This window comes from Protopterus annectens, chromosome 17.part0 (assembly GCF_019279795.1).
Source record: "Protopterus annectens isolate FY-2018-M chromosome 17.part0, PAN1.0, whole genome shotgun sequence".
Taxonomy (NCBI): domain Eukaryota; kingdom Metazoa; phylum Chordata; order Ceratodontiformes; family Protopteridae; genus Protopterus; species Protopterus annectens.
Genome location: NC_056751.1, coordinates 707,396,892 through 707,424,444, shown reverse-complemented (window position 1 = coordinate 707,424,444; position 27,553 = coordinate 707,396,892). Strand labels below are relative to the sequence as shown.

General features: G+C 35.5%; 1 protein-coding gene across 42 annotated transcripts in view; it reads right to left on the bottom strand.

Moving 5' to 3' along the window:
* The window catches only part of LOC122791684 (mucin-2-like), a 732,148-nt gene that overhangs the window by 267,417 nt on the left and 437,178 nt on the right, over positions 1 to 27,553 (bottom strand). For all 42 annotated transcript variants that reach the window (XM_044059549.1, XM_044059571.1, XM_044059534.1 and 39 more), the window contains 4 exons: positions 21,691 to 21,817; positions 17,715 to 17,967; positions 15,939 to 15,991; positions 12,590 to 12,687 (listed from right to left, as the gene is read on the bottom strand). In XM_044059549.1, coding sequence (XP_043915484.1) covers positions 12,590 to 12,687; positions 15,939 to 15,991; positions 17,715 to 17,967; positions 21,691 to 21,817 — 531 coding nt within the window. The remainder of the gene's footprint in view (positions 1 to 12,589; positions 12,688 to 15,938; positions 15,992 to 17,714; positions 17,968 to 21,690; positions 21,818 to 27,553) is intronic.

Genomic DNA, 27,553 nt, shown 5'->3' with positions numbered 1-27,553 from the left:
AAATGAAAAATATATAGATGTATTGGGAATAATATTTGGAAGGAATGAATACAGAACAACAATGGGATAAAGTACTCAAAAAAGTAAAGGATATGACTATTTTTTTGGAAATCATATAGATTTTCATATAGAAAAAGCACACTTGTTGAACACCATGGTAATAGGAGCATTTTCTTATGTTGCTAACATCTATATAATTCCTATTAAGAATGAAAAGGAACTAATCACGATTATATTTTCTTTTATATGGGGCTCTAGACTGAATCCAGTCAAGAGAGGAATTCTATATATAGAAGAGCAAAGAGGCTTGGGTTTAATAAACCCAATAGTACATGCAGCATCTTTCATTTTATATAAGGTATTAAAAGGAATTATGAAGGAAAAGAAAAACTTGAAAGAAATGATACTATATTATAAATACAAATTACTGTGGGAAGGAATGGAAGTTAAAAAAAAGAAGGAAATGAATTATAAATGACGAGATGAAAGCACCAAAACAAAATTGTGTTATGGAAAATAAGGATTCCTATTGTGTGATTACAGATGCATTTTGTCAAATGTGTCTTGATTGAACCTAAAAGAACAAAATGGCAAAATAGCAAAGTGACTTTTCAGCAAATTCTTTCCCTGGGAACATAATTCTTGAAAGCTTGACCGCTTTTGTTATTTTGCCATTTTCTGCACTGTAGTGCAATCTCAGAGTTGGTATATTTATATAGGGGGTAGTGGGGGCAAAGCCCCCACAGATTTTGTAATGTTTTAAAGTTTTTTTTTTTTTTGAACAGCGATTTTTTTTGCCCTTGGAAAAAAATCGCTGTTCTGAGGTGACGACATTGTAAGCTTTCGCTCACATGGGGTCAATTAATTATCGTTCGCTTTTGTAAGCGTGTGATAATATAATATAGACCCAAAAATAAAAAAGAATATATGTAAGGAAAATAGAAAGGAATAGTACTTAGTGGAAATATTTAGAAATAGATGAGAAAAAAGCTATAATGATGAGATATAATAACTATAAAAAGACTAAAGAATGCAATGTATTTTTATGGAGATTGTCTATTAGAAAATTGCCAGTTAAGCCAAATATGGCATACAAAAAAAGCAAGATAAAATACTGAGACTACTGAGCATGTGTTTTTGAAATGTGAAAGAGTTAATTTGTGGAAAGAAATATGTAACTATAACAGGGTGAAAAGTTTGTTTAAATTTCAGCCAATAAATATGGACATAATAGTATCTGGTTATTATGGTGCACAAAAATGGAAGAAGTGAAAAAAATGGACAGAATAATATTTAATGTTTCATGGACTATATGGAATGACAGAGTAAATGAAATTAAATACACTGGAAATGGGCTTTGACAAAGATTTTGGAGAAAATAATGTTTTGGTTGTGAATAAAACATTGGGGGAATGCTTAAATTGAAGTTTATAATGCATGGAGATTTGTATATAGATATGAGTAATGTAATTATGTAAATATATAAATAATATGTAATGTATATATGAATAAAAAAACCTTACTCGTACAATCGTATGAGGACACAGTTCAGTGTAGTGCTTCCTGTCTTCTGTTCCGAGTAAGAAGGTAGCTCAGAGAAGCATGAAGCATGAAGGAGAAGGAAAGCATTGTGGTTATCATGGAAACTTGTTAATTGAACAGCTATGGAACTTATTATAGTGGAGAAGGAGTCAGAGGACGTGAGGAAGGAGCAGTATGGAATCAGAAATGCGAACAAGGTAAAAGATGAAAAAAACATGCAGAAAGAGTGCAAATGCTTGATTCTGAAGATATTTTTCAACAGAATATTTTCACAACAGATACTTCGGCAATGGATTGTGTTATCACAACCCTCCAGTTGGGAGGGTTGTGGGTTGTCTACTTAAAACAATTAATACACCATAGTGAACTGGAGAGTGAAAAAGCTGCATCATGAGGAGAAATAATGGTCAGGATTCAGGAAAGACTTAATAGACCAAAGTGAACTGGAGAGTGAAAAAGCAGCATCATGAGGAGAGATAATGGTCAGGATTCAGGAAACAATTAATAGACCAAAGTGAACTGGAGAGTGAAAAAGCAGCATCATGGGGAGAGATAATGGTCAGGATTCAGGAAAGACTTAATAGACCAAAGTGAACTGGAGCGTGAAAAAGCAGTATCATGAGGAGAGATAATGGTCAGGATTCAGGAAAGACTTAATAGACCAAAGTGAACTGGAGAGTGAAAAAGCAGTATCATGAGGAGAGATAATGGTCAGGATTCAGGAAACAATTAATAGACCAAAGTGAACTGGAGAGTGAAAAAGCAGCATCATGGGGAGAGATAATGGTCAGGATTCAGGAAAGACTTAATAGACCAAAGTGAACTGGAGAGTGAAAAAGCAGCATCATGGGGAGAGATAATGGTCAGGATTCAGGAAAGACTTAATAGACCAAAGTGAACTGGAGAGTGAAAAAGCAGTATCATGAGGAGAGATAATGGTCAGGATTCAGGAAAGACTTAATAGACCAAAGTGAACTGGAGAGTGAAAAAGCATCATCATAGGTTCATAGGTTCATACTAGGCTATCTGCCCAAGGGCATTTATAAGCCTAGCCCATAGTTATTTGGCTTTCACCACCCCTTTAGTTTGAATAAAACTATGCCCATTATTTTGCTGTGCCTCTGTCAAGCAGTGACACTGAAGTAATCCCTGGGGTATATCTGCGATCCCCCATCCATTGGTCAAGATTCCTCTTGAACAAGGCCAGCGAGGTGCTCTGCCTCACATGTACCGGGATTTTGTTCCACAGCATAGGGAGTCTCTGGGTGATGAATCTGTCCCTCCAGCACGTTCTATTAATAACCGTGTCAAGGTTTAAGTATCCCGCCCTTGTGGTTCTGAGGGATCTAGATTTTTTGAGGTGAAGCATATTCATCAAATCAGGGTTTGACATGGCCTTATATGTCAGGCACAGGTCACCTCTGAGCAAGCGGTATGAGACTGAATAGAGCTGGAGTTCTTTCAGTTGGGCAGCATAAGACATATTTTTGAGACCCTTTATCCTTTTGGTGAGGAACTTTTGGGGCCTTTCCAGCTGCTGCAGGTGTCGGGTCAGATACATTCCGAATGGGGCATTGTACTCAATCATAGGTCTTATGAGTGATGAGTACAGGGGGACGATGACCTCCCTTGATCTAGATGTGAATCCCTTCATGATCAGCTGGGCAATGTAGAAGGTTTTCCTAACTACTTTAGCAACATGAGTGTCAAACGAAAGGCTACTGTCAACCTGGGTCCCCAGATCCCTGATGACTTCTTCTGTGCTCAGTGGATTGCCACCTATATGGTAGCTAGGGGTAACCTTGTTTTTCCCGAAGGGTATGACTATGCATTTCTTGGCAGTTAACTTTAGGCCATGGCTCTGGCACCAGTTATCCGTTTCTGTGAGGCCCTTCTGAAGGTTATCTGTGTCAGATGTGTTTTCGACTATGGCGCCCAGTTTGCAGTCATCTGCAAACTTTGTCAGCCATAACCCTCCTGTGTTTGCTTGTACTTCAGAAAAGTAGATGCCGAACAAGAGTGGACCCAGGACTGAGCCCTGTGGGACACCACTTGTGACAGGCTTTGAGTCTGACATGGCTCCAGCAACTCTGACCCTGTGGGTTCTGTCACTTAGCCAGTTTGCAGCCCATCTTGTGATGTATGGGTTTACATTCAAGCTGATGAGTTTTTCGATGATACCTGAGTGGGGTATTGTGTCGAAGGCCTTTGCCAGGTCAAGGTAGGCTGTATGGACTGCCTTTCCCTCATCAATGGCCTTGGTGACTGTTTCAAAAAAGTCAACCAAGTTTAAAAGGCATAATCTGCCTTTGACAAAGCCAAACTGGGTTGGATCCAAAGTCTGCAAGTTCCCTATGTCTTTATTTATGAGTTCCATTATGATCCTCTCCATGGCTTTGCAGATAAGGCTTGTCAAGCTAATGGGACGGTAATTTCCAGGGTCGGTGGAGGCACCGCCCTTGTGAAGTGGGACCACAGTCGCCGTGCGCCACTCCTTGGGTACGTATCCTGAGGTGAGGCTAAGATTAAACAGCTGTCCGAACTGTGGGTTTAATTCCTCATTGAGTTCATGGAGCACACAGCCGGGGACACCATCCAGTCCCATGGATGCTGTGTTTTTTGCTTTGGAGAGAGCAGTTCTCACCTGGGCGTTTGAGATGTTTGGGGGGATACAATCCTCTGGTATAGATATCTCTCCTTTTGGAGGGGAGGGGGGGAGAAGTTCGCACTGAACCTGTCAGCCAGTATGTTGGCAATGTGTGTAGGTTCAGTAATCTTCACATCATTTTGAACTAATTCTGAGCATATCTGGGAGTTTCCTCCTAGGTTTCTAACATAGCTAAAGAAGGCCTTATGATTGTCTTTTGAGTCCTTGGCGATTTTTCTCTCAAAATTTGCCTTGGATGATTTTATGAGAGCTCTTAGTTTTTTACTTATAATGATCAAAGGTGTCTTACATTTCAAGGATTTTGCTCTATCTTGTAGTAGCTTCCTCCTTGGGGAGAGATAATGGTCAGGATTCAGGAAAGACTTAATAGACCAAAGTGAACTGGAGAGTGAAAAAGCTGCATCATGAGGAGAAATAATGGTCAGGATTCAGGAAACAATTAATAGACCAAAGTGAACTGGAGAGTGAAAAAGCAGCATCATGGGGAGAGATAATGGTCAGGATTCAGGAAAATGAAAAGTCAAAAGAAAAGAAGGAAAAAAGAAAGAAAATAAATTGTATGCACAGACAGTAAGAGAGTATGAAAGAAACAAAAATACAGACATTAAAAGAAAATTCTAAGCAAGAATAAGCAACAAGGTGGAGAAGGAATTAGACAGGTATGAGCTATGGGACAGCATCATATCACCACTGAGGATAGAACCTGGAGAGGTAGGAGCCTTCGTTTTGTGACATTTTCTTAGAGAAGGCACAATACATGGACATTTGTTTAGAACAATACAGCAAAAAAAAAAAGACATTAATCCTTGGAACTTGTATGAAATATAGACATTTGATAGAGAAGCCAAGAAAAAGTGTTTATACAATTTAGGACTGCAATTGAAAGAGATGATCTAAAAGATTTTTTAAAATCTATATGTAGAGATGCCATGCATGTTACAAAAGTATATGACTACAGAGGCCTATGGACTGGAGGATGGGGAATGTGGTGTAATACTGAAAATGCAAAATGAAAAAAAAATTGTACATTTACCTAGCATAATTAATATTGAAGGGAATGAAGGAATGGTGAGATACTGGGGACAACCTAAAACAGTTATGTGGTAAAGATGATAAGGGAATTAACAACTGTGATAAAAGAAAATGTTTTATATGCAGAAAAATGGGTCATGAAGCAAAGAAATGAAATGTAAACAAATGTGTATAAAATGTGAAAATTTAGGCCATTCTTGGATGGACTGTACAGAGTTAGAGAAACATAAATAAAAAATAACATTAGTGCAGGAATGGGATAAGGAAAAGATTATAGTAAATACTACAGCAGAAACACAAAATGAAAAATGAATGAAACTGATGTAACAATGGCTGTCAGAGAGAGTTGTTGTTGTTGTTTGTCTTTTGGCTTTTCCCGGTTAAGGGTCGCCACAGCGGAACTCCAGTCCACTAATGATTGGCAGTAGATTTTCATGAATGCCGAGGTGCCAGCTCGATGTCCAACCTTCAACGAAGGCACATCCATTTACGCATGTCTTTCGAATGCCCATCCAACCGTGGGGAGGACATGCAGACTCCACACAGAAGGCACTACCCGCACTCCAGCCGAGAATCGAATGGGAGAACCTCTTGTTGTGAGGCAACAATGCTACTGTCAGAGAGAGTATGAATGAAATAGAAAAGGAAGGAGACAAGGAAGAGGACATACATAATTCAAGTGATGAAGGAGAAAGCAAATGGGTAAAAGCAAGAAGTAAGAAAGTTTCCATACGTAAGAGTGGAAGACAGAAAATGTAAGTTCAAAAATGTAAATACAGGGGAAAGCAAAAAGGAAAAGGATAAAAATGAAAAATTCATTAAATTGAAATCTTAGCTATTAACGTCAACAGTATAAAGAACATTTGTCGCAGGCTAGGAGTATTAGCATGGTGCAAACTATTAGATATGGAAATTATAGGACTAATAGATATTAGAATAACAACAGAAGAAGAAAGAAAACAAAGTAATGGATTATGGGAAGGTAAAGTAATTTGGAACTTAGACAATGAAAAATGTTCTGGTATAGTCATCTTATGTAAAGAATGTATAGATATTTTAGATTATACAATATTCATCATTGGAAGAATAGTAATACTAGATATAAAATACAAAAATCAAGTTTATAGAGTAATTACACTCTATGCGTACACTAAAAATTCTGGATCATGTGAGTTTAAACATGCAAATAATTGCAACAGGGAACTTTAATTGTGATTTAAGGTACAGATGAAAAGAAGGGGCAGATGTTTAATAGATTCATATGTTCATAGGTAGGTACTAGGCTATCTGCCCGAAGGCATTTATAAGCCAAGCCGGAATGTGTTGGCTTTCACCACCCCCTTAGATTAGTTCCCTGTACCTCTGTCCAGCAGAGCCATTGAAGTTATCCCCAGGGTAAACTTTCTGTTTTCCATCCACTTGTCAAGAGGGTTAGTCAGGAGCTCTGCCTAATGTAGATTGGAATCTTGTTCCAGAGCATGGGAAGTCTCCGGGACAGGAATCTATCCTTCCAGCACGTCCTATTTATTGTTTTGGTGAGGGTTAGATCCCTAGAGTGTGTTGCTCGAGGGGATATGGTTTTCCTAGACATTATTAAAAAATAATAACATTTATCTATGTGAAAATAAGAAATGGACATATAAAAGAAGCAATTTAAGAACCAAAATTGATTATTTTATAGTTTGAGATAGCTTGAACATACTACATCAAGAATACAAAACCACTGGATTCCCAGATCACTCAACTATATGGATATTGATACAAGAAAAGAAAGACTGAATAAAGATAGAGAAAGGAATAAAAAGGATTAATGAGTCAGAATTGAATAAACATGCAAAGATATAATACAATTATGGTAAAATAATATAAACATGAGATTATTCTATAAAGACTGGACAACTTGGTGGATTACTCTAAAAGAAAAATATACAAATAAAGTACTAAAATGGCAAAACTAACAAGATTACAAGATTATGATGTATACAAGAATATTACTAACTAAATGTTCAAAAAACAAGAGAAGAGTTTATAGAAAAAGGAAATGAAAGGAAATTGTATGGAATGAATCAAGAAAAAAATAAAAAAGACTATTTAAACAAATATATTTTTACAAGGAAAGAAAGAAGTAGCACCACATTTAAACCAAATGATTAAAGAAAATATATTAGTAATAAAAGAACTAAAGAATAAAAAAGTTGACATAGTAAACACATAAGAAAGAATTATGGAAATAATGAAATGATATATATTGGAAACATTTTCAACATGTGACATTACAATAAAAGATAAATGAGAAGTAAATAAGCTACCTGAAGAGGACAATAAAAGGATGGGAGAAAAAGATTACAATAGTAGAACTGGAACCAAGCTTAAAACAGTAAATGTAGAAGCAGCTACATGCATAGGTGGACTCTAATATGTAATGTACAAAAACATGCAAGAATGGCAAAAAGAATATTTTGTAAATGTGATGAATGGATGGTTTGAAAAAGGCATAAATGATGAAAAATATGTTTAGGTGTAATGAAATTTATATGGAAAGAGGGAGAAAGAACAGATATAAAAAAACCTGGAGATCATTATTACTGAATAATGTAGATTATAAGATCTTTATGAAAATAATAGAGAAAACAATAGTAAATAAAGTAAATAAACTGTTATCTGAAACCATTTTTGGAACTAAAAGCAGAAGAAGTCAAGAACTTTTGATACTAATAAGAGAATTGATAGATGACATAATAAATAGAAAGATGCATTTAAAAATATTAAGGGGATATAAATAAAGCTTTTGATAAAATCCAACATGAAGCATTATGGAACATTTTTGAAGAATAGAACATAAGCAAAAAAATAAATATTTTGAAATCGATGTACAAGGAAAATAAAGTATGCTTGGTAATCAATGGATGGTTAAGCAAAACAATAAAAATAAAGAGCAGCATTAAGCAAGGATGCCCAACAAGTAGCATTATATTTGCTTTAATTATAAATGCAATAGCCACAAAGATTAACTTGAGACTAGAGAAAACTAAATATAAAATGCCAGAAGGAATTGTGATTCCAGTTATGTTTACATATGCAGATGACTTATTGTTAGCAGTCGAGGACAAAAAATGGATGGAGATAGCTATAGAAATGTTAAATAAATAATTAAAGATGTTAGGATTGTCTACTAATAAATAGAAAAGCAAAGTACTAGGTCTTTCCCAAGAAATAAAACACATTGAGTTTAACAAAGAAGAAATAGAAATATTAGGAATAAAGTTTGGAATTGAACAGTTGAGAGAACAACAATGAAAAGATGTGATAATTAAAATATGAGGTCTTTGCATATTTTGCAGAAAATGTAAACTCTCATACAAGAAAAAAGCATATTTAAGTAATTTTATGACACTAGGCAAGATCACACATTTAGCTAATATATGCACAATTCTAATAACATTGGAAAAAGATTAATGAATGTAATTTTTACTTTCATTTGGGGGTCTAGACTTAACCCAGTTAAAAGATGTATTCTTTATGTATCTGACAAAGAAGGACGGTTGAGTTCAATACATCCAATTATATATATTTTTCACTAAACTTGTATAAACTATTAGCAGGTATGAAAAATAAAGGAAAGTTATTAACAAGAATTATAGAAGAGAAACACAAAACAATTTGGGAAAAGCTTGAATGTTTGAAAATAAGAAAAAAGTTTATTGTATGGATATAAAATCATGTCAAGAAAAAATACTGCTATGGAAAATTGATACAGGAAGGATAGAAAAAGACAGAAGAACATGGTATGAAAATGTGATGGAAAAATATTACTATGTTTATCATTGGAAGCATACAGATGAAGATAAGACTAAAGCAGTAAATGTAAGACTTAAGAAATACAAACATTTGTAGACTATACAGATTTTTTATGGAGGCTATCAATAAGCAAGTGCTCATTGAAGCAAGCATGCTATATAAAACAATAAAACATAGAGTTTATATATATTGCAGAGAACTAGAAAGAGCTGAACATGTATTTATAAAGTGCAAAAGGATATTCAAATTGTGGAAAGAGATATACAGCAAAGGATATCGAAACTAATTAAGAAATACTGAATGTATAAATATGGACATGATTAAACATGCACATTATGAAAATATAAAACAAAATGGCATAAAAAATTGGATGAGAAATTATTTTGTATAATATGGATTATAATGAATGAAAGAATTAATGAAGTAAATATAATGGAAAATAGTTTTTCCCAGAGATTCTGAAAAAAAAAGTAAGATTTTGGTTGTAGAGAAAGGAGTAGGGGGACTAAACATTTGAAAGTCTAATATAAATATATATAATACTTGTGTTATAAATATTGTAAATATGTTATGAAACTTGTTTATAAGATGTATATATTATGTTTATGAATTTAATAATAAGGGACCGCTACTCTTTTTATTGTGATGGTGGAACATTTTTACTGCTGCAGTTCCTGCTTCTATTTTTGGCAGGGAGATAGCCAGGAGAAGCTGTGCAGTAATGGAGAGAGAACATAGTTGTTCTGTTGGAGATAGCAGTGTGGTTCTGTTAGCTGGACAAGAAAACTGTTGAAAATCATAGTACAAATAGTCAACCATCTAGCTGACTTTAAACTTCAAGATTTTAAAGACATTGTTTTAACTGAAATTGTTTCAGGAGGTTTGCCTCATGAAACCTAGTTGGTTTATTTCTCAAATGTGATATTGGAGAAGATCCTGAGATTTCATGGTCAGATATGATGGAAAAAGTTTTCTGAATGGATAGTGGGTTGAGCAGAAAGGAAATGAGTTGTGAGTTGGATGGATATAAGGTTACAGGTGGAATGCAATCTAGAAAATCATATGCTGATGTAGTTGGAAAAACAAAAGGAACTATAAACTTTATTAAAAAGAAAAATAAGGTTTGCTGTTTGGATAAAAAGAAGAAATAATAGACAGATACTTTGTGAGGGGATAATTTAGTGTTGCTTTTATGTTTTGAAGAAAAATACATTAGACCCTAGATTCATTTGGGGAAAAAGATATTTTTGTGACAACATTTGAGACTAAAAACTTAATGGAAATAATTGTGCTTAATTGTGAAAAAAGTAGTGTTACCCATGGAATTACTGTATATTTTCCACACAAAGGAGTCAACTGAAAAACAAGTTCAGTTTAATTTCATACTTGTTTAATTAAATTAAAAGATGTTAAAAATATTTTACGTTATTTGTTATTCAGTTTCCTGTATTATAAGATGAGAGGGGTATTTGGAATGGGGCAAGTAGATATTATATTAAAATATCAAAAAGATGTAATAAAGATTTACTAAGTGTTATATATTTAGATGTTAACAGAGAAATAATTAGATATATGCACCAGCTGAAAACTTTTTTTGTGGAGATTTCAATTATCTGACAAATGAGGGTAGAAAAATAAGATGTATTCAATGTGGGGGAAAAGGTTATATTATGAATAAGTGTAAAAAGGAATATAGAATATGTAAAAGTGAACAACAGTTTTAGTTTGATTGTAAAAAGAATAAGCAATGTAATGTTGAGCAGGATGGAGAAGAAAGTATAATGTCTGAAAGTAATGACAAAGTAGGGGAAAGGTGCTAATGAAAAAGAGGATGAAGTAATAAAATATGAGTTAGATAAAAATGTTATGCTTCAGGAGGATGAAGGTAACTGTACTGAGAGTGTTGAAAATGAAGAAGAAATTGAAAGTGATAAGTCAGATGTTTGTGAAGGGAGTGTAGAGGATGTTAGGAAGAAATCAACAGGTGCTAGGGCAAGGGTGAGGACAAGAACATTTAAAAGCACATCACCAAAAATGAAAAAGAAGGGTAATGAATAGTTTTAGATGTGTTTCAGTTAAGAAAATAGCTAAACATCTGATTTTGAGGATGAAGAAATATTTGTATATAAACTCAGAAAAATATTCAGCTAGCGGAAAGAATAAACAAAAGAAAATGAAAAATTTTAAATACTCTCCTTAAACTTAGATGTGTTTAGTATTATTAATATTTAATGATACAGATACTGGAATGTTTTGCTAAATGTGATGTACATATTGTTCGTATAGAGGATGTAAGATTCTTGTCAAGTGAAGAAAGATTGCAAACAGAAAAATTGTGGGGTAGAAAAATAATGCAGAACTCAGGAAATGAATGATGTTCTGGAGTGGCTGTATTATGTAAAAACAGTACAGATATTAGATGTAACAGTAAAGATGAGAAGGCTAACTGTTGTGGATGTCAGGTAGACAGAATATGTTTATAGAATTATAGCATTATATGCATTTACAAATGACAAGGAAAGAAAGAAAGAATCAGTTTAATCAAATATTAGATTGATGGTTAACGTGAAAATTATTATTGCAGGGGGTTTTAATTGTAATTTAAGGGGAAAATGTAAAAAGAAATGGAAAGGTTTTAAAAATACAAGAAGTGATAGAATGTGGAATTTAGCTGTGTGGAATAAAAGTTAATGTACTTACAGAAGAGGAGCAATTGGATATGGAATTATTTTCTTCTATCAGAAGGTTTGGGTGTAACAGATGGTGATGCAGTAGAGACATGTTTCTCAGATCATTTAGCACTATGGATGGAAGTGCTGGAAGAAAGCGAGTACATTAAAATAGGAAAGCAATTAAAAAAAGTAAATGAGAAATGATGGGATGAATGTGGATAATGGAAAGCTTTGCAGTTATGGAGGGATCGTATAACCATGAAGGACTTTTATAAAATAATGGTCTGAATGGTGGGCTGGATCTAAAAAGAAGTATAATTCTTTTTCTTCAATGGCAGGATAATGAAAGAAAAGAAGTATGAAAATATGTAAAGAAATATATCGAAGAATTTAGTGAGGAATACAAGATAGTATTATGATATGAAAAGGAAATATATAAAATAAATTGAGAGAAAATGAGGCATTTATGAGCAATTTTCATGTAAACAATGTCTAATATCAAAAGAAAGTAACTTGACTTTTGCCATGGCCCTGGAGATTCCTGGACTGCAAAATTGGGGAAAAGACATTAGCTTAATGCATATTCTGAGCAACGACTTCTGAGATGTTACATAGTTCTGGATGAAAAACAGATGAATCATGTCTGAAACACAACTTATGGGTCTGCGATGGTATTCCTTGTCCTTGTAGGGAAAAAAAATGAGCCTACAGGCTTCTGACCTTCTGTGATCAAATCTGAGTGTCCAAATTACTGATTTACATACACATTGCTGAGTAATCAGTGACTCACAGCTGTTAATATATTATATCAGACAAAGCAAAAGAGACAAAAAAATATTGTAACAGAAAATGTTAAAGTAAAATGCAGGTTACTTACACACTGCGTGTCCAGAAGCTGGCAGGTTTTTTGGCACTCTGTACCAGTCAGAATAGCAGGATCAGAGCAGTTAATATACACTAAGGGTGGTGGACATGCTGTAAAGAGTAAATGAGTAAACAGTGGGTGGAAAGTTCTAGAATTATAGTGCATTTATCACACTTAACAGAAGAATGCAAATCGTTTAAATGAGCTAGTGCAGAAATCAATCACTCCATACATTGTATTGCAGATAAATTTGTTTCCCTGTTTGCAGAGTCATACAGAGCTATTTATTCTGGAAATGTGTAATGCATGAGTACCCACACAAACATATTTGTATTGTGTTGCAGATACACATTTCATACTTCAAAAAGAAAACAAATTAAGCAATAGCTCATAGCAAAGAAAATGTTATGACCATTATAAAACATAAGTTCTGCCTCATCCTAGCATACTTAATAGTTTCCTCAACCTGACCAAAACTTTTATAGATTCATCGGTTAATACTCGGCTAGCTGCCCTCATGGACCATTTTAAGCCTAAACAATTTCCCTTTCATGAGAATGAAATCCCTGTACCTTGTGTTTGTGAAGTAAACACCTTAACCATTATACTAATTTCCCAACAATTCTCCTTTTGGCATAATTCCCCACTCAGGCATAGTAGAAAATCTAAATAAACTGGGAACAAACCTTTATGTCACCCACTGGATTAGCAACTGGTTCACGGATAAGGTCCAGGAAATCAAACTAGGGGAAGTTACCTCCACAAAGAGATCAATCACCAATGGATTCTCCCATGGTTTTGAGCTAAGACCTCTCCTGTTTGTCATCTACATTTCTGAACTAAAAGCGAATACCAAAGGGCTCTGATGATTAAGTTTGCAGATGAATGCAAGCTAAGAGCAAGCACTGAATGGTCAAATGACTTAGCCATACTGCAGGAAGGTTTGTTCCAAAAAATAACTGTTGCCAAAATCATGGACTGAAACTAAATGACAAAAAATGTACTATTCTATCCTTTGGGAAGTCATCTATCCTACAGAACTACCACATTAACAATATGCCCCTAAGAACTGACACAGTTCGTGATTTGGGAAATTATGTGGACTGTGACCTAACCTTTGACCAACATGTGCCAATTGTTGTAAGAAAGTCCTTGTGTATTGCACAGCTTCTAAACAAAGAGATTGTATCTATATCTAGGATATCATTGTGTCCTTTACTTAATCCTCATTAGGGGAATCATTAAATATAAAGTCTCATTTGGCATGTATCTGTCTCGACATGTGCAACAGATAGAATGCCCACAGAAATGCCTTACTAAAAGGATACAAGGCCTAAACAACATGTCCTACATTGGCCAACTCATAGTCCTGGCATTATAGTCAGTATCCTGCTAAGAGGTGACCTCTGTCTGGCATACAGTGCATATTCTGACCCAATACTGATGGATTTACTGCACATCAGCGAATCAAATGGCATCATAAATATTTGTTCTAGGGATCTAAACCTTTTCAGTAACATCAACAGTACAGTTTGGAGAGACAGGTATATCTCACAGAGCATACCACTGTTCTGGAACAGATGCCCCATCCACACAGAACAAAGTTTATCCTTATCCATATACGAGCACAACTTGATCTATGGATGGGAAACAGAACATTTGCCACAGGACTGCCCTCTGTACTACTAATGGACAGAGACAGCTTCTAAATACTTTATCATATGCATGGGTCCCTTCAAATTATTTATGGTATGATCCCAGTTATTCTCATTAGGTTAATATATAATTATCGATCATGGGATGGGTAAAGCCAATCTCTAACCCAATGTGATAGGTTAATTTGAGCTATTCTAGTACTTACTGATGAACCTATGACTTCTGTCGCTACAGTAATAGCTTTGTTTTATGCAATGTCACTGTATGATACTGTGCTTATAATGCACTAGTACTTGTATTATGATTTTGTCTGCAAAAGTTGTCCTATTTCAGTAATGTTAATAGCAAAGTATGTGATATTTGTCAAAGTCCTCCCTCCATGAATTCCAACCCACATCCCCTTACTTCTAGTCTAGAATTCATTTCTTCCTCCGTTGTGATAGCCACATCAGAAACCACTAGGAAGAACCGTCACCAATTGGAGGGGTCATGGGGTCATCATCCAGTCTGCAACCAAGCAGGATAGTTTTTTTTTTTTTGCTGGCTTAATTCCCAGTGCCTTCCTGGCAGCCCGGTGTCTATGTAACTCCAAGATACCACCCAGTGACTTGTGCCTGAGTCACAAACAGGGCTAATGTGTGGCACACAGATTATTAGGCATTATGCATCCTCCCATCTGCCACATACTGAAATACCTGCACCTGCTGGGTGGTAGTTATGCAGCATGTTTGGTTGTCTCCCTCTTAAATGATGAATTAGCCTCCAGTGGCTGCTCAACCCAACCTGTCCCACTGGCTCCCTGGTGTCCAAGATTGCTTCATATGCAATTTTGCTTCTAAAACATACCTTTAACTCTACATGAAAGTAAATTTAGTTTGAATTTGTTCTCCTACAAATGCCTTTTCATAAGACATGGAAAAGTATTCTATGACTGCCAAATATTTGATTTCCTTTAGTCTGGTTATTTTTGTAGCATATTGGATCAGGCACTAAAACAGCACAGCATGATCAATATTCTCTATTACTGGTTGTCAAATACCTATCACTGGTTACTGGTTGTTAATTATCAATCACTGGTTGTTAATTACCTATCCTTTGTTGTCAATTATCTATCACTGGTTGTCAAATACCTATCACTGGTTACTGGTTGTCAATTATCAATCACTGGTTGTTAATTACCTATCCCTTGTTGTCAATTATCTATCACTGGTTGTCAAATACCTATCACTGGTTATTGGTTGTCAATTATCAATCACTGGTTGTTAATTACCTATCCCTTGTTGTCAATTATCTATCACTGGTTGTCAAATACCTATCACTGGTTACTGGTTGTCAATTATCAATCACTGGTTGTTAATTACCTATCCCTTGTTGTCAATTATCTATCACTGGTTGTCAAATACCTATCACTGGTTACTGGTTGTCGATTATCAATCACTGGTTGTTAATTACTTATCCCTTGTTGTCAATTATCTATCACTGGTTGTCAAATACCTATCACTGGTTACTGGTTGTCAATTATCAACCACTGGTTGTTAATTACCTATCCCTTGTTGTCAATTATCTATCACTGGTTGCCAGTAAAGTGATATACAATTAAAATCTTTTAACTCAGGTCTTAGTATCACAATTTTATTATTAGTTTCATATGCCTAACATTGTGACGTCAGACTTTATATGCATAACACTGTGATGTCAGACTCACCTTCAGGCTGGGATTGACTTCCAATGCAATTCAGTTTTCCTTGGGTACAAGTACTAAGCAAAGAAAGAGAAAATTAACAAAACAAACTCACCAAATCTGAAACAAACTGTCCTAGGGCAACACTACATCTGGCAATATTCCTTTTAAAAATATGTTTTGCATACATGATGGATAAAAATGTTTCTACATAATCTCTAAGGGCACTCGTTCTTAGAAGGCTCATTTGACCTGGAATAGTGTAAATTATTTTTATTTGTTTGTGTTTTTTCATATTCTTGTATTACAGCACTTGTTTTAGCAGGGCTCCACTTCTACAACAAACTGCCAGTTTGTTTCAGTTGCAAACATATTATTTATTTCACTTTTGCTAACAAAAAATAAAAAAGGTGTTGCATGCTAGGAAATAAATGATGAATTTCAGATTTCAATTTGAATTCTGCAGCAGAAAAAACATATCATATCATTTGCTCCCGTTTTACCGCCTTAGTAATACCTCCTAACCCTAACCATAACCCTGTCCCTTACTGCAACCTGTACCTTATTTTTGAAAAACCCTTTCTGTAACACTGCCAGTAATTAAGACAACAAACACCCACGCACACACACACTCACACATCCACACACACACACACACACACACACACACACACACACACACACACACACACACACACACACACACACACACACACACACACATTATACTTCATCTATCACCTCTTTTATCCCATCAGCCTATACTCACACAAACACCCCCCATGTAGAAACCTTGAGAATATCTGAAAATTTCAGCATTAGCTTCCCACACTTACTTTACCTGCACACGCTTAATGTTCTATTCATCTGCAGTTTTACAATTTCAATGAATAGAATACTTGACCACATTTCTGAGTTATTTAGTCCACTGGCAAGCAGCCAGTTTGACAGCATGAACAACAGAATGACAGACAGAATATAAGATAATGTAGTTTTAGAGTGTTCACAAACTGATACGGTTTCTAAAAGTCAGAAAAGGTGACTAAATCACAGAACTGAGATTTCACAAAGTTCTTCAACTAGAAATCATGACAATGAAAGAAACAAAGCACTAAAAATGAACACAATGAAAGAACCAAAGAGATACATAAAATGCATACAAAGTAAGACGTATATTCAAATTCACAAATGTAATTTAACTCCAATGATTTGTTGTCTTGGACATCATTTGAAATGAGAGAATTTCATGATGTTTTGAAGTAAATTGCATTTACCTTAAAATCTGACCTCCATTGTTTGTCTTAGATGATGCTTGTACAAAGAAAATGCTAGATATATTTTCTTTCATTGCATTCATTAATGATGTTTCTATCACATTATTATTAATATACCAGTCTTCTTCTTTTTTCATTTTTTATCAGATCTCTTTGCTTTCTCTTTTCAAATGTCCAAATGTCCCTTTCCATTTTACTTTAATATTAAAGGCTTATAACGGCAATAGTATATTCTCTACACACTAAAGAAATTCTTGGTGTTCCTGTGTCTACTTTGACATTTCCTAGATCTGAATTCAGTGAAAGTAAGATTGCACATTATAACATAAAATACTGAGCTACATTTCATGGCATACAGTAACTGAATTTGGCAATGACGATAACTGCATGATTATATTCTGTATGTTCTGAATCGCATGATCCAAAGAATGAACAAAATGAGTCATACAGATTTGCATTCCCTATGAGGTATGAGCTCAGTAAATGCAGTATTTCCTTAATTTCACAAATAAACAGTACAACATACCACAAGGCACCATTCTGATGAGTAATTTCGCCAGGCTTGAATGACGACTCCATGTAATAACAGGGACAGTCCGCAGCTGATACACATTTCCCACTGTTATCCCTGTAGTTACCTTCTTCGCATATGCAGCCACCAACGGGATCAAAATCAAAATTACAAGTCACATCTGGCTCACTCAGAGACCGGCACGTAGGCTGGCATTTTGTTATGCTGTATGAAAATATTTCACCTTCAGGACATTCAGCAAACTGTTCTGTAAAAAAAAAAAAAAAAAAAAAAAAAAAATAAGGCATACCCAGTGCACAAAATATTCAACTGAACTATTTAGTGAGTTATAAAAAATGGTGCTGTTAAGACACTTTTCCTTTATAAGACTATAACATGATTTTGAAAGACTGTATTCCAATCATTTTCCAAAACTCATTTTATCTCTGTCTGGGTAACAGGTATGTTTCATTTCCTGTTTTTATTGTCAAATTCTACTTATAAAGGAACCTCAATCACCCAAAAGGTATGCTTGCATTTTTGTCTTCATCCTCATTATTTACAACTAAACCTGGAGCAATCATTCTCTTGTTTACAAGCACTAGCTACAAAATAAGTTCCACCATGCTGTGTCCTTTTAGAAATGCAAAAAGTAATATAATGGTCACATGTGAAGCACATACAACATACATGTGTATGGAAAACTAAAACAGGAAATATGTAACAACATCAAGGTAAAGGGAGAAAACCTTTGCCAGACATAAAGCAAAAAAAAAATGTTTTAAAAATCTAAACAAAACAAAAAGATGCAAAGAGGAAGTTGTACTGGTAATTGAGAAGAAAGATGTCAGGTAGGATAAGAGATATCTGCATACCAAAGTTCTTCAATTTTAATGACAAAACTTATGCAAGGATACTTGGTTTTAGTTATATTAAAACAGGGACAGAATATTAGAATTTATTTAACTCTCTCCCTCTCACCAATGCACATTCTTTAAATAATACTGTTTATATTGTATTACTGTAATATATTATTTTTCTAAAGTTGACTGTTACCATCAAAAATTACTAACGTTCTCATTGATGAAGTAGGCAAACATATAGCTTATGATTGTATAAAAGTTAAAACATATTGGGATAGTATGAATTGTCTCTTACAGTCTGTTTTTAATGATAAATATATGCTGACCAAATATGTTATTTATTTAATATACCTATTGTCACTAAAATAAAATACCCTCATTTATGGAGTATCTTAACATTAGCAAGAAAAGTCATCACCAAGAACTGGAATAATCAGACGACTCCTTCTGTGAAGGAATCTGTACACCTGATAGGTGAAGTTTGTCATTTTGAACTTATCACTATCAAGACAACAACATCTAGAATCCCCTCTTCATATAACATATGGTTGAAATTCAAAGAACTGCTGGATAAACAAAGTTTAATCATTGACTAACCACCACTCATCACATTTCTTTTTCTGTTTAAAAAGCTTTGTTTTATAGTAGACACCATTGTAAATAGTTATTTTAGTTGTTTATTGTTCTTTTAGAAATGTATATTTGTTTTATAATATTTCTGTTATATATTAATACTTTGTTGTTATTAAATTTTTCAATAAAAACAATAGAGAAAAAAGAAATAATACTGAAACATTATTAATGTTCTTATTGAACAATATCCTTCTTCCTAAAATGAATTAAACCTCTGATTTTTTTTTCTTATTGCATTTGGCTGTCTAGTTTTGGATTTATTAAGAAAATGGCATTCATCTGCACATTTTGTAACTCCTGAAGCAATGTTTACTAGGTTGGCAGAAGATACATGTGTATCAAAGTTGGTAAATGCATACAGGGCACATGGATGACACAGCCCCAGCATGGTCATGCTCAACTCTGCTTTGTATGGCTGTGCCATACTGTAAGGTGCACATTACTAACTCTGACAAATGAAGTGCCTTCCAACATGCAGGCATGATGAAGATTGTGGGGACTTTGCATAATGTGTCACACCAGTCCCACTAAGGATCTGTTATTCATTTTTGGTATCCAGTGCCCATTGATTTATAATTCAACATATAAAGTAATAATGACAAAAGTGTTTGTCTGCTACCCAGGGCACAAAAGTTATTGTGATTTCAGAGTCATAATTTTTGAAGCAAGTTACAGGTGTGATCTAAATATTTATTTCTTCCTAAACTAACACCTTCCAAGTCCATCTCTTGCAAACCTCAGTGTCACATGAAGACTGGGATAAACAAACACAAATATTTTACAACTGCACAATTACCAGGCAGTGATAAGTAGCACACCAACAATAACACACTCATAGTGAGGTGTCAGTACGTGACCTGGTATAATGACAATGGTCCACTAGCTGTCATCTCTTCTGCCACACTGGGTCAGAATTTGTGGATGATACTGTGGACATATCTGAAGTCAGATTGCGATGGGATCACAGACACCTTGGAAATGTTTATGAAATCAGCAGCCTGTGACTGCAGTAATTGTGAAAACAAGAGCTGCCGAACGCAATGCCTTCTGTACCCAGCAGGAATATGAGGCATGACTACTGCCAGTTCCGATGTCATCCAACCACAGTGCCAGCAGCCTGGGTTTGACTAGGTAGAAAAGAAGTTGGACAGGAGAGGGGTTGTGTGATATAAAGATTTGCTGCCTCATAGTGGGAGATGTGGGCTGTAGACACAGCATGGAATAATCTGGATTTTCTTGTCAGGTGTTGGTGGAGTGATGAATGGCATTGTGCCTCTGTTAATTTTAAAGTACTTTTGATGCAAATACTTTATTAAAACCCCTGAGATAACAGCAGAAGCTCAAGACTCAGGAATTTATTATATTGTATTAATTAATTTCAGCTTACAGGCATTGCAATGTCACATGACTATTTATATATGTATGCATATATATATATATATATATATATATATATATATATATATATATATATATATATATATATATGTGTGTGTGTGTGTGTGTGTATGTGTGTAATAAAATAACACAGCCCCTTTAGTCCTGAAGAAGTCTTTGGAAATTGTAGAAGTTAAAAACACTAACTTTGCACTAATTCCTCAGTGAGATTATTTTTCACTTCTTTGTTTTGTTTTATTTTTTTGTTTGTTATTTGTATTATTCCAAATCTGCCTGAACCAGTGTTAGTTTTAATGGAAAAAAGACATCTGCCTATTTAGAGTAATGCACAGTTAGAAGTTACCTTACAAAAGTCATAGCACACAAGACAAAGAAAAGCAATATTATTGCCACATGTGATAGCATTCATTATAGTCAGATTATGTGGATATTTGTTTAGTTATGTACATCCCACGTACCCAATGCTGTCACATCACATCTGACTTGTGTAGTGACCCATGAGTAGTTGTTACTACTCACAGAGTTTACTAAGCAAGTATTGAACAGAAGTGGAATGACAGGCCTTTTGCCTTAACACACGTGGCTATGGAAAAATTAGAGTCACCAGTCCACCTATTATATGTCATTTTGATGTAGAAGGAAACTAATGAACCTGGAAAAAAGATGACATCACAGGGAGGGTGAGCAGACTCCATATCGGAGAACCAAACTGGAGAACATCTCACTGTGATGCAGCTACTCATATAACTATGCCAAAACGACGCATGAATATTTACCTTTAAATCTGCAAGAGTGTTGTTAAAATTACTGCCTTTAACCTTAACCTAGCACAGCATTATTTTTTATGTTGCAGTAACATTATCTGGCAGATTAATGTTTCTTACTGTTGCGAAGAGTTGTCAAAGTGACAGGTAACTAATGCCGAAGAACTGTTTCCTTTTTACAAACGGAAGCCAGTGGCACACATTTGAATCCCCTTCTCACTGATTCTAATGGAGGATAAAGCAGGACTGTGTGTGTGGAATACAAACATTGAGCTTTACTCATAGACGTTGCTGACATCATATTTCTTTTAAGGCTGGAATAGTAACACTTACTGCAGACGTTTGCTTTCCATCCATGTAGTACAATGCCCTTGGCAGCACATGCCCTGGCATAAGACGACAGGGCTGCACACATGCAGGTCTCGCTCTTCTCACAGTTGCAGCTGTCATACATGCAGTTCTGAAAAGGAAAACACAGATCAATGTTAGTTATCAATACATGTATTATAGATCAATAAGTACTCTCCTTGTCTTTGATATCTCAGGATGCACCATTTATCTTAGCTACTTGGGGATGGAAGTGATTTGGTCCCAGTCTTGTTCATATTCTTGCTGATGCTATTTACTTTTTGCCTGCTGTGCTATATTGTTCAATTGCCTCATCCTCTTTAATCGTCTGTGAGCCTGGATCATGACTGAAAAGGGTCAGCAGACTAGATCACCTACTCAGTCATCAAATAGTAACAAATAATTACTGTTGCACACTAGAAAAGATAAGTAGTCATTGCTAAACCATGAACTTCTGAGCAAGAAAAGGAAGCCAGAGCATAAACGCATGAAAGAAAAAGTACAGTTGTATAAGATGGACTTACCATAACAGTAGATGTTCAAATGACCACTGCTGCAGTACCCTACTATATGGGTTTTATCCTGCCAAGGATATAATGAACAGACATCATTCATAGCTTCAGGGACCAAACTGTCAGGCAGCTCTTGCTGAGAAGCCCTTCAGAGCTTTCCTTTCAGCAGAGACAGGGATTTTCACCCCTTAAAGGACAAGGCTAGGCATAACAAAAAATAAATGTCCACACCCTGCCATAAAAACACACCAAAAAAAACAAAAAAACAAGTGAGATGGAGGGAGGGAGTGGTTACTGCAGAAATGATCATGCAAACATCTGCATTTATAGTGTGGATGGTGCAGTGGTGCAGCAGTAGCATTGCTGCCTCAGAGCAAGAGGTTCTCCGTTTTGATTCTTGTCTGGAATGCTTTCTGTGCTGAGTCTGCATGTCCTCCCTGCATTCATGTGACTTTCCCTTGGGTGCTCTGGTTTCCTCCCATGTTACAAAGACATGTGTCTGGAGTGTTTCTCCCCAGGTCTCTGCTGAAAATTGGCTTTGTTCCAAGTCGGACTTTCCCGGTTAACAAATGTTAAATAAAATAGTAAGCTGACTTGTACAACTGTACTATGTTAATCATATTGACCTCAGCTACAGTAACCTTAGCTATATGGGTATATTATTATAGGTAGCTACATTTGGGAGGTAAAAGGAGAAGAATCCAGGAACGCCTGGGAAATGCCCTAGCAAAGCATGATCTAGACCCGGAGAAGGAATCAAGCTTATAGTGCTTTGTAAAAGTATGTGCAAAGGACCAAGCAACAGCTTCTAAAATACTTCTAGAATCCAACCCTTTCCAAAAAGCCATAGATGAAGACAAGGGCCTAGCAGTGAGGGCCTTGACTAGATTTGTTATAGTGAGTATAACAAAATATAATAGCTTTAGATAAGCATTTGGAAATAGTCCGTTTTGACACAAATTGTCTCTTCTACTTACCTTCACAGGAAATAAACAATTGATCTGAAAATCTGAAAGATTTAGTTCTGTCAAGATTGTACCTGAGTTATCTGTGGGTATCTGATGTCTGGAGAATCCCTTATCCCTCATTTTTACATTCAGTAAAGAATATTAGGAGAGGGATAGTTATGCAAAAAGTAAACTTGGATACTTTAGGCATAGAAGAAGGATTAGGTCTCAAAGAAACCCTGTTCCTATGGAAAACAAGGTAGGGTTAATTCACAAAAGAGCTTGCAACTCATATACCTTTCTTGCAGAGGTCAGAGCAATCAGTAAAACTGTTTTCCAGGTTAAGAACCTCAAGTTAATCAAAGTGTTAGCTTCCTTGAAACAAAATTAGGATCCCAAGTAGGTGCCACTGATTTACTTGGAGGCCTCTTATGGAAAACCCTAAGAACATTTTGGCATGAGGCTACATTGAAAGAGGAGCATCTATGGGCAGACATGCTGAAATGGCCAATAAATGAGTCTTCATAGAAGATTAAAAAGACAGTAATTCACACAAATATTGTAAAACCAGTGAACAACTAACCTAGAATGAGTGCTGGTTATGTTGCTGGCAAAAACTAGAATACCTTTTTCCATTTGATAACATATGACTTTAAGTAGCAGGCTTCTTGCCTCCATTGGTACCTGATTTCTTGCCTCCATTGGTACCTGCTTTCTTGCCTCCATTGGTACCTGCTTTCTTGCCTCCATTGGTACATGCTTTCTTGCCTCCATTGGTACATGCTTTCTTGCCTCCATTAGTACCTGTTGCACATCTTCAGTAAACAGATGCCTAAATGGAATTAAGACCCTGTGATCCAGGAGGTCAACTGAAAATGATTGATGTCAGAGTGTATTGAATCTTATGTGAATAGATCCAATCTGTAAGGGAACTTATGGTAATTACCCCAGACATTTCTGAAAGAAGGGAGAGCAACAGTTGTGTAGGCCAAAGGGAGTCACCACAATGATCTTGGGGGAGTCCTTCTGAATCCTCATAAGTACTATAGATACAGGAACATTCCTGTCCAAAGAAAAGAAAAGGCATCTCTCTTCAAGACCTTCTTACATTGAGTCCTGCAACAACACAACAACAACATTCTAAAGACATGCTTCTGGAGCATTTCTCCCCGGGCCTCCGCTGAAAACAGGATCTGTGGAACCTAGTCGGACTTTCCCGGTCAACAAATGTTAAATAAAAAAATAAAATAAAAACACCTTGCCAGTTGATTGTTCAAAGAGTAGGCAACATGGTCCACTTGAGGAACTCCACAGATGGATCAAATCTTGGAAGACCCTGCTGATCTTGCTTCCATTCATGAGGGTCTGCTTTGGTTCTGCTTAGCTTTTCCTTCACACAGTTTTGCCCTGATGGAATGTAGAATGCCTGTAAAGTAAGACTGTGCTGTGAAGCTGTAAACCAAACTAACATGGCTAGTCTGCAAAGGGCCTACAACCAGGTTTCCCCTGCTTGTTAATGTACCATCTGATTGTGGTATTGTTTGAAACTACTTGAAGAGTTCAAAGGTAGTTCAGAGAGTAGAGTACCTTGATCAGGGAAAGCATCTCCTACATATTTATTTCCGTGCATCTGTCCTTCATGTCCCACACTCCTTGTGCTTTAATTCTTCCTGAAAATGCTCTCCAGGCAAAGTCCAAAGCATCTGTGGTGACTGACTGATTTGTAACAGGGAGGGAGAAGGGGAAATCTGGATTTAAGGATATCTGTTATCTGCATAAAAATATTTCTCTTCTGACAAACCCCAGCACTGGGATTTAAAAATATAAAGGGTTTTGATGCTGGGAACCAAAGAGATTTCAGAGTTCACTTTATCTTTCTCATGTGGAGTCTTGCCAGTGGTATCATGATAATCATGTATGCCATGAGACCCAAAATCCTGAGGTATTCCCTCAAAGTGAAGTCTGAGTGGAAAACCTTAGACACATATCTAAATAAAGATCTAGTTTTTCTCGTTAAAAAAAAGCTCTTTAAAGTGAGGTGTCAGGTTGACATCCCAGGAACACAATCATGTGTGAGGGACTCAAGAAAGACATTTGAATGTTTGCTTGGAATCCCAGCTCATGTAAGAGATTTCTCATCCAAGAGAAAGATTCCTGACACTTTGAAAAAGACTGCAAAAATAAGCAAGTTGTTGAAATATGGAAAAATGGATACCCTGTAGCCTGCAATGCACAATAATTGGAGCTGGACACTTTGTGAACACTCTTGGTGCAGTGACTATTCCAAAAGGTCAGGTAGAAAACTGATAATGTGATCCAGACACACAAAACCTTAAATATCTGAAGTCTGGATGAAAAGAGGTGTGATAATAAGTATCTTTTAAGTTTAATTTTACAGGAAACTTGAAAGAGGAAGAAGAGATAACAGGTTGTGAAATGACATCATTTTGAATTAGGGAACTATCACAAACAGGTTTAGCAAAGAAAGATACAGACTTGGTCTCCAAACATTTTCTTTCTTTGGCACTTGGAATATCCCTGAATAAAAACCCTACCCCACCTGGGAAGGAGGAACTTATTCTATCACTCCTTTGGACAGCATGTGATGAAGAATAGGAGGAAACAAAATATTCTGATCTGGAGGATGTGGAATGACCCCCTGGAAAGGAAGAAATTCCTCCTAGTGTCATCTGTAACCTTGATGAATAATATTTAGAACCTATTTGTTTGAAGCAATCTGTTGCAAAAGAGAAAACTGGAGATTATGTCTTGAATAGTCATTCAGACATATTGGACTGTCCTTGGTTTTAGGAGGTTAGAGACTTCTTTTTGGAACTCCCTTGTTATTTTTTCTTAAACATATGCTTACCTGAATTCTGTTGAGACTGTTTATTCTGTATTATGCTAAAACTGGCAAAGAAGAAAGAAAATCCCTTGGACTATTTGTAAAAGGAGGGATGAAAAATCTTACAGATTCCCTGGATCACCTTGCTCCTTTCATCACACATTTTTATCACATCTGCTGCAGAGGGGACAACCACTAAATCGATTTCCAAGGTAGAATTTAAAATCTTATTTTTAACATAATCTGGAAGGTTCTGGGAATGCAGCCATGCAAAACTCCTTAAAACAGTGACACAAAAAATGTTTCTAGAAATCCACCACAGAAAAGGATGAACTGTATGAAATAACCTCCAAAAAATATCGAGAATCCTCTTTAATGTTTTAAAAAGCAGTTCAGCATTCCAAACTTTACATATACACTTTTGTCCCATATGCAATCAAAAGGGACTTCATCAGTACCAGTGTCCATAGCCTTGGAAAGTTTCAACAGAGTCATACACTCACTGCAAATAATAAGTAGTGGCCTGTGCAATAGAAGAAGCCAAGTTATTTAATTATTCAATCCAATGGAGCTCAGGAAGTTTACATTGTAACTTCCAGTGGGTGGAGCCTCACCCTTTTGACAGAATCAAATTACATCCTCACATTTCAAATAAATGTTCATATCTCTGGAACCCTATGGATTATGAAAGAAGTTTAAATGGCAAACTCTTCAGCACAAGCTATTTTTATGATGGTAGTATTCTTTAGGTTCTAGGTCTTAAACCGACAGTAAACACAGTAATTATTACATTTGTAATATTTTGTAAACAACTTACAATATCTCAGCAACCACTTAAGTTATACACATACTGCAAGCAGCATTTTATTCATCTAGCTGAGAGCTTTCATATGAGGCCAAGGAGTTCTGACTGTGTTACTTGGTTATTGACATATTTAGAAAAATGTGAACATTATATCTATATAAATTAATATCATAAAAACAACAGGTAATATATATTTTCCTGCACTAGGCAGAGGTCAAATAATAATGTAGTTGAGTTTGGGATGAAAGGTTGAAGGTAGAATTATTAGAATATAAATGGCAAATAATTCTTGACGCAACAACCCCACTGGGTTTGAATGAATACATTTCTTTAAAACCCATTTTAAAAGATAGGGTCAATAGGATATAGTGTAAATAGTGGCTTATATAGTTATTTTATATCCCAGTATGTATTATTTTTATTTATTCAGTTTTTAAGTGTTTGTTTAAAGGATGTTCAAACATAAATGTATATATTGTGGATAGGACACTTTTTATAACACCAGATTTGTGCAATACTTTTCTATTGTGCCTGGACAAATTCTATGTTTAAAATTTACTTGATAACCAATTACTTATTTAAATTAATGCACATTTTTTATTGGTTGGTCATGTGATTGACTGTGTATTTAGTGTATGGCATGGTTGTTGTTCACTTACTCTGATGATGCCATGTGTAATGGTGAAAGTGCTTTGCAAGTGAATTTTTACGTATTTTGGATTAAACTCTCTGTCTTGTG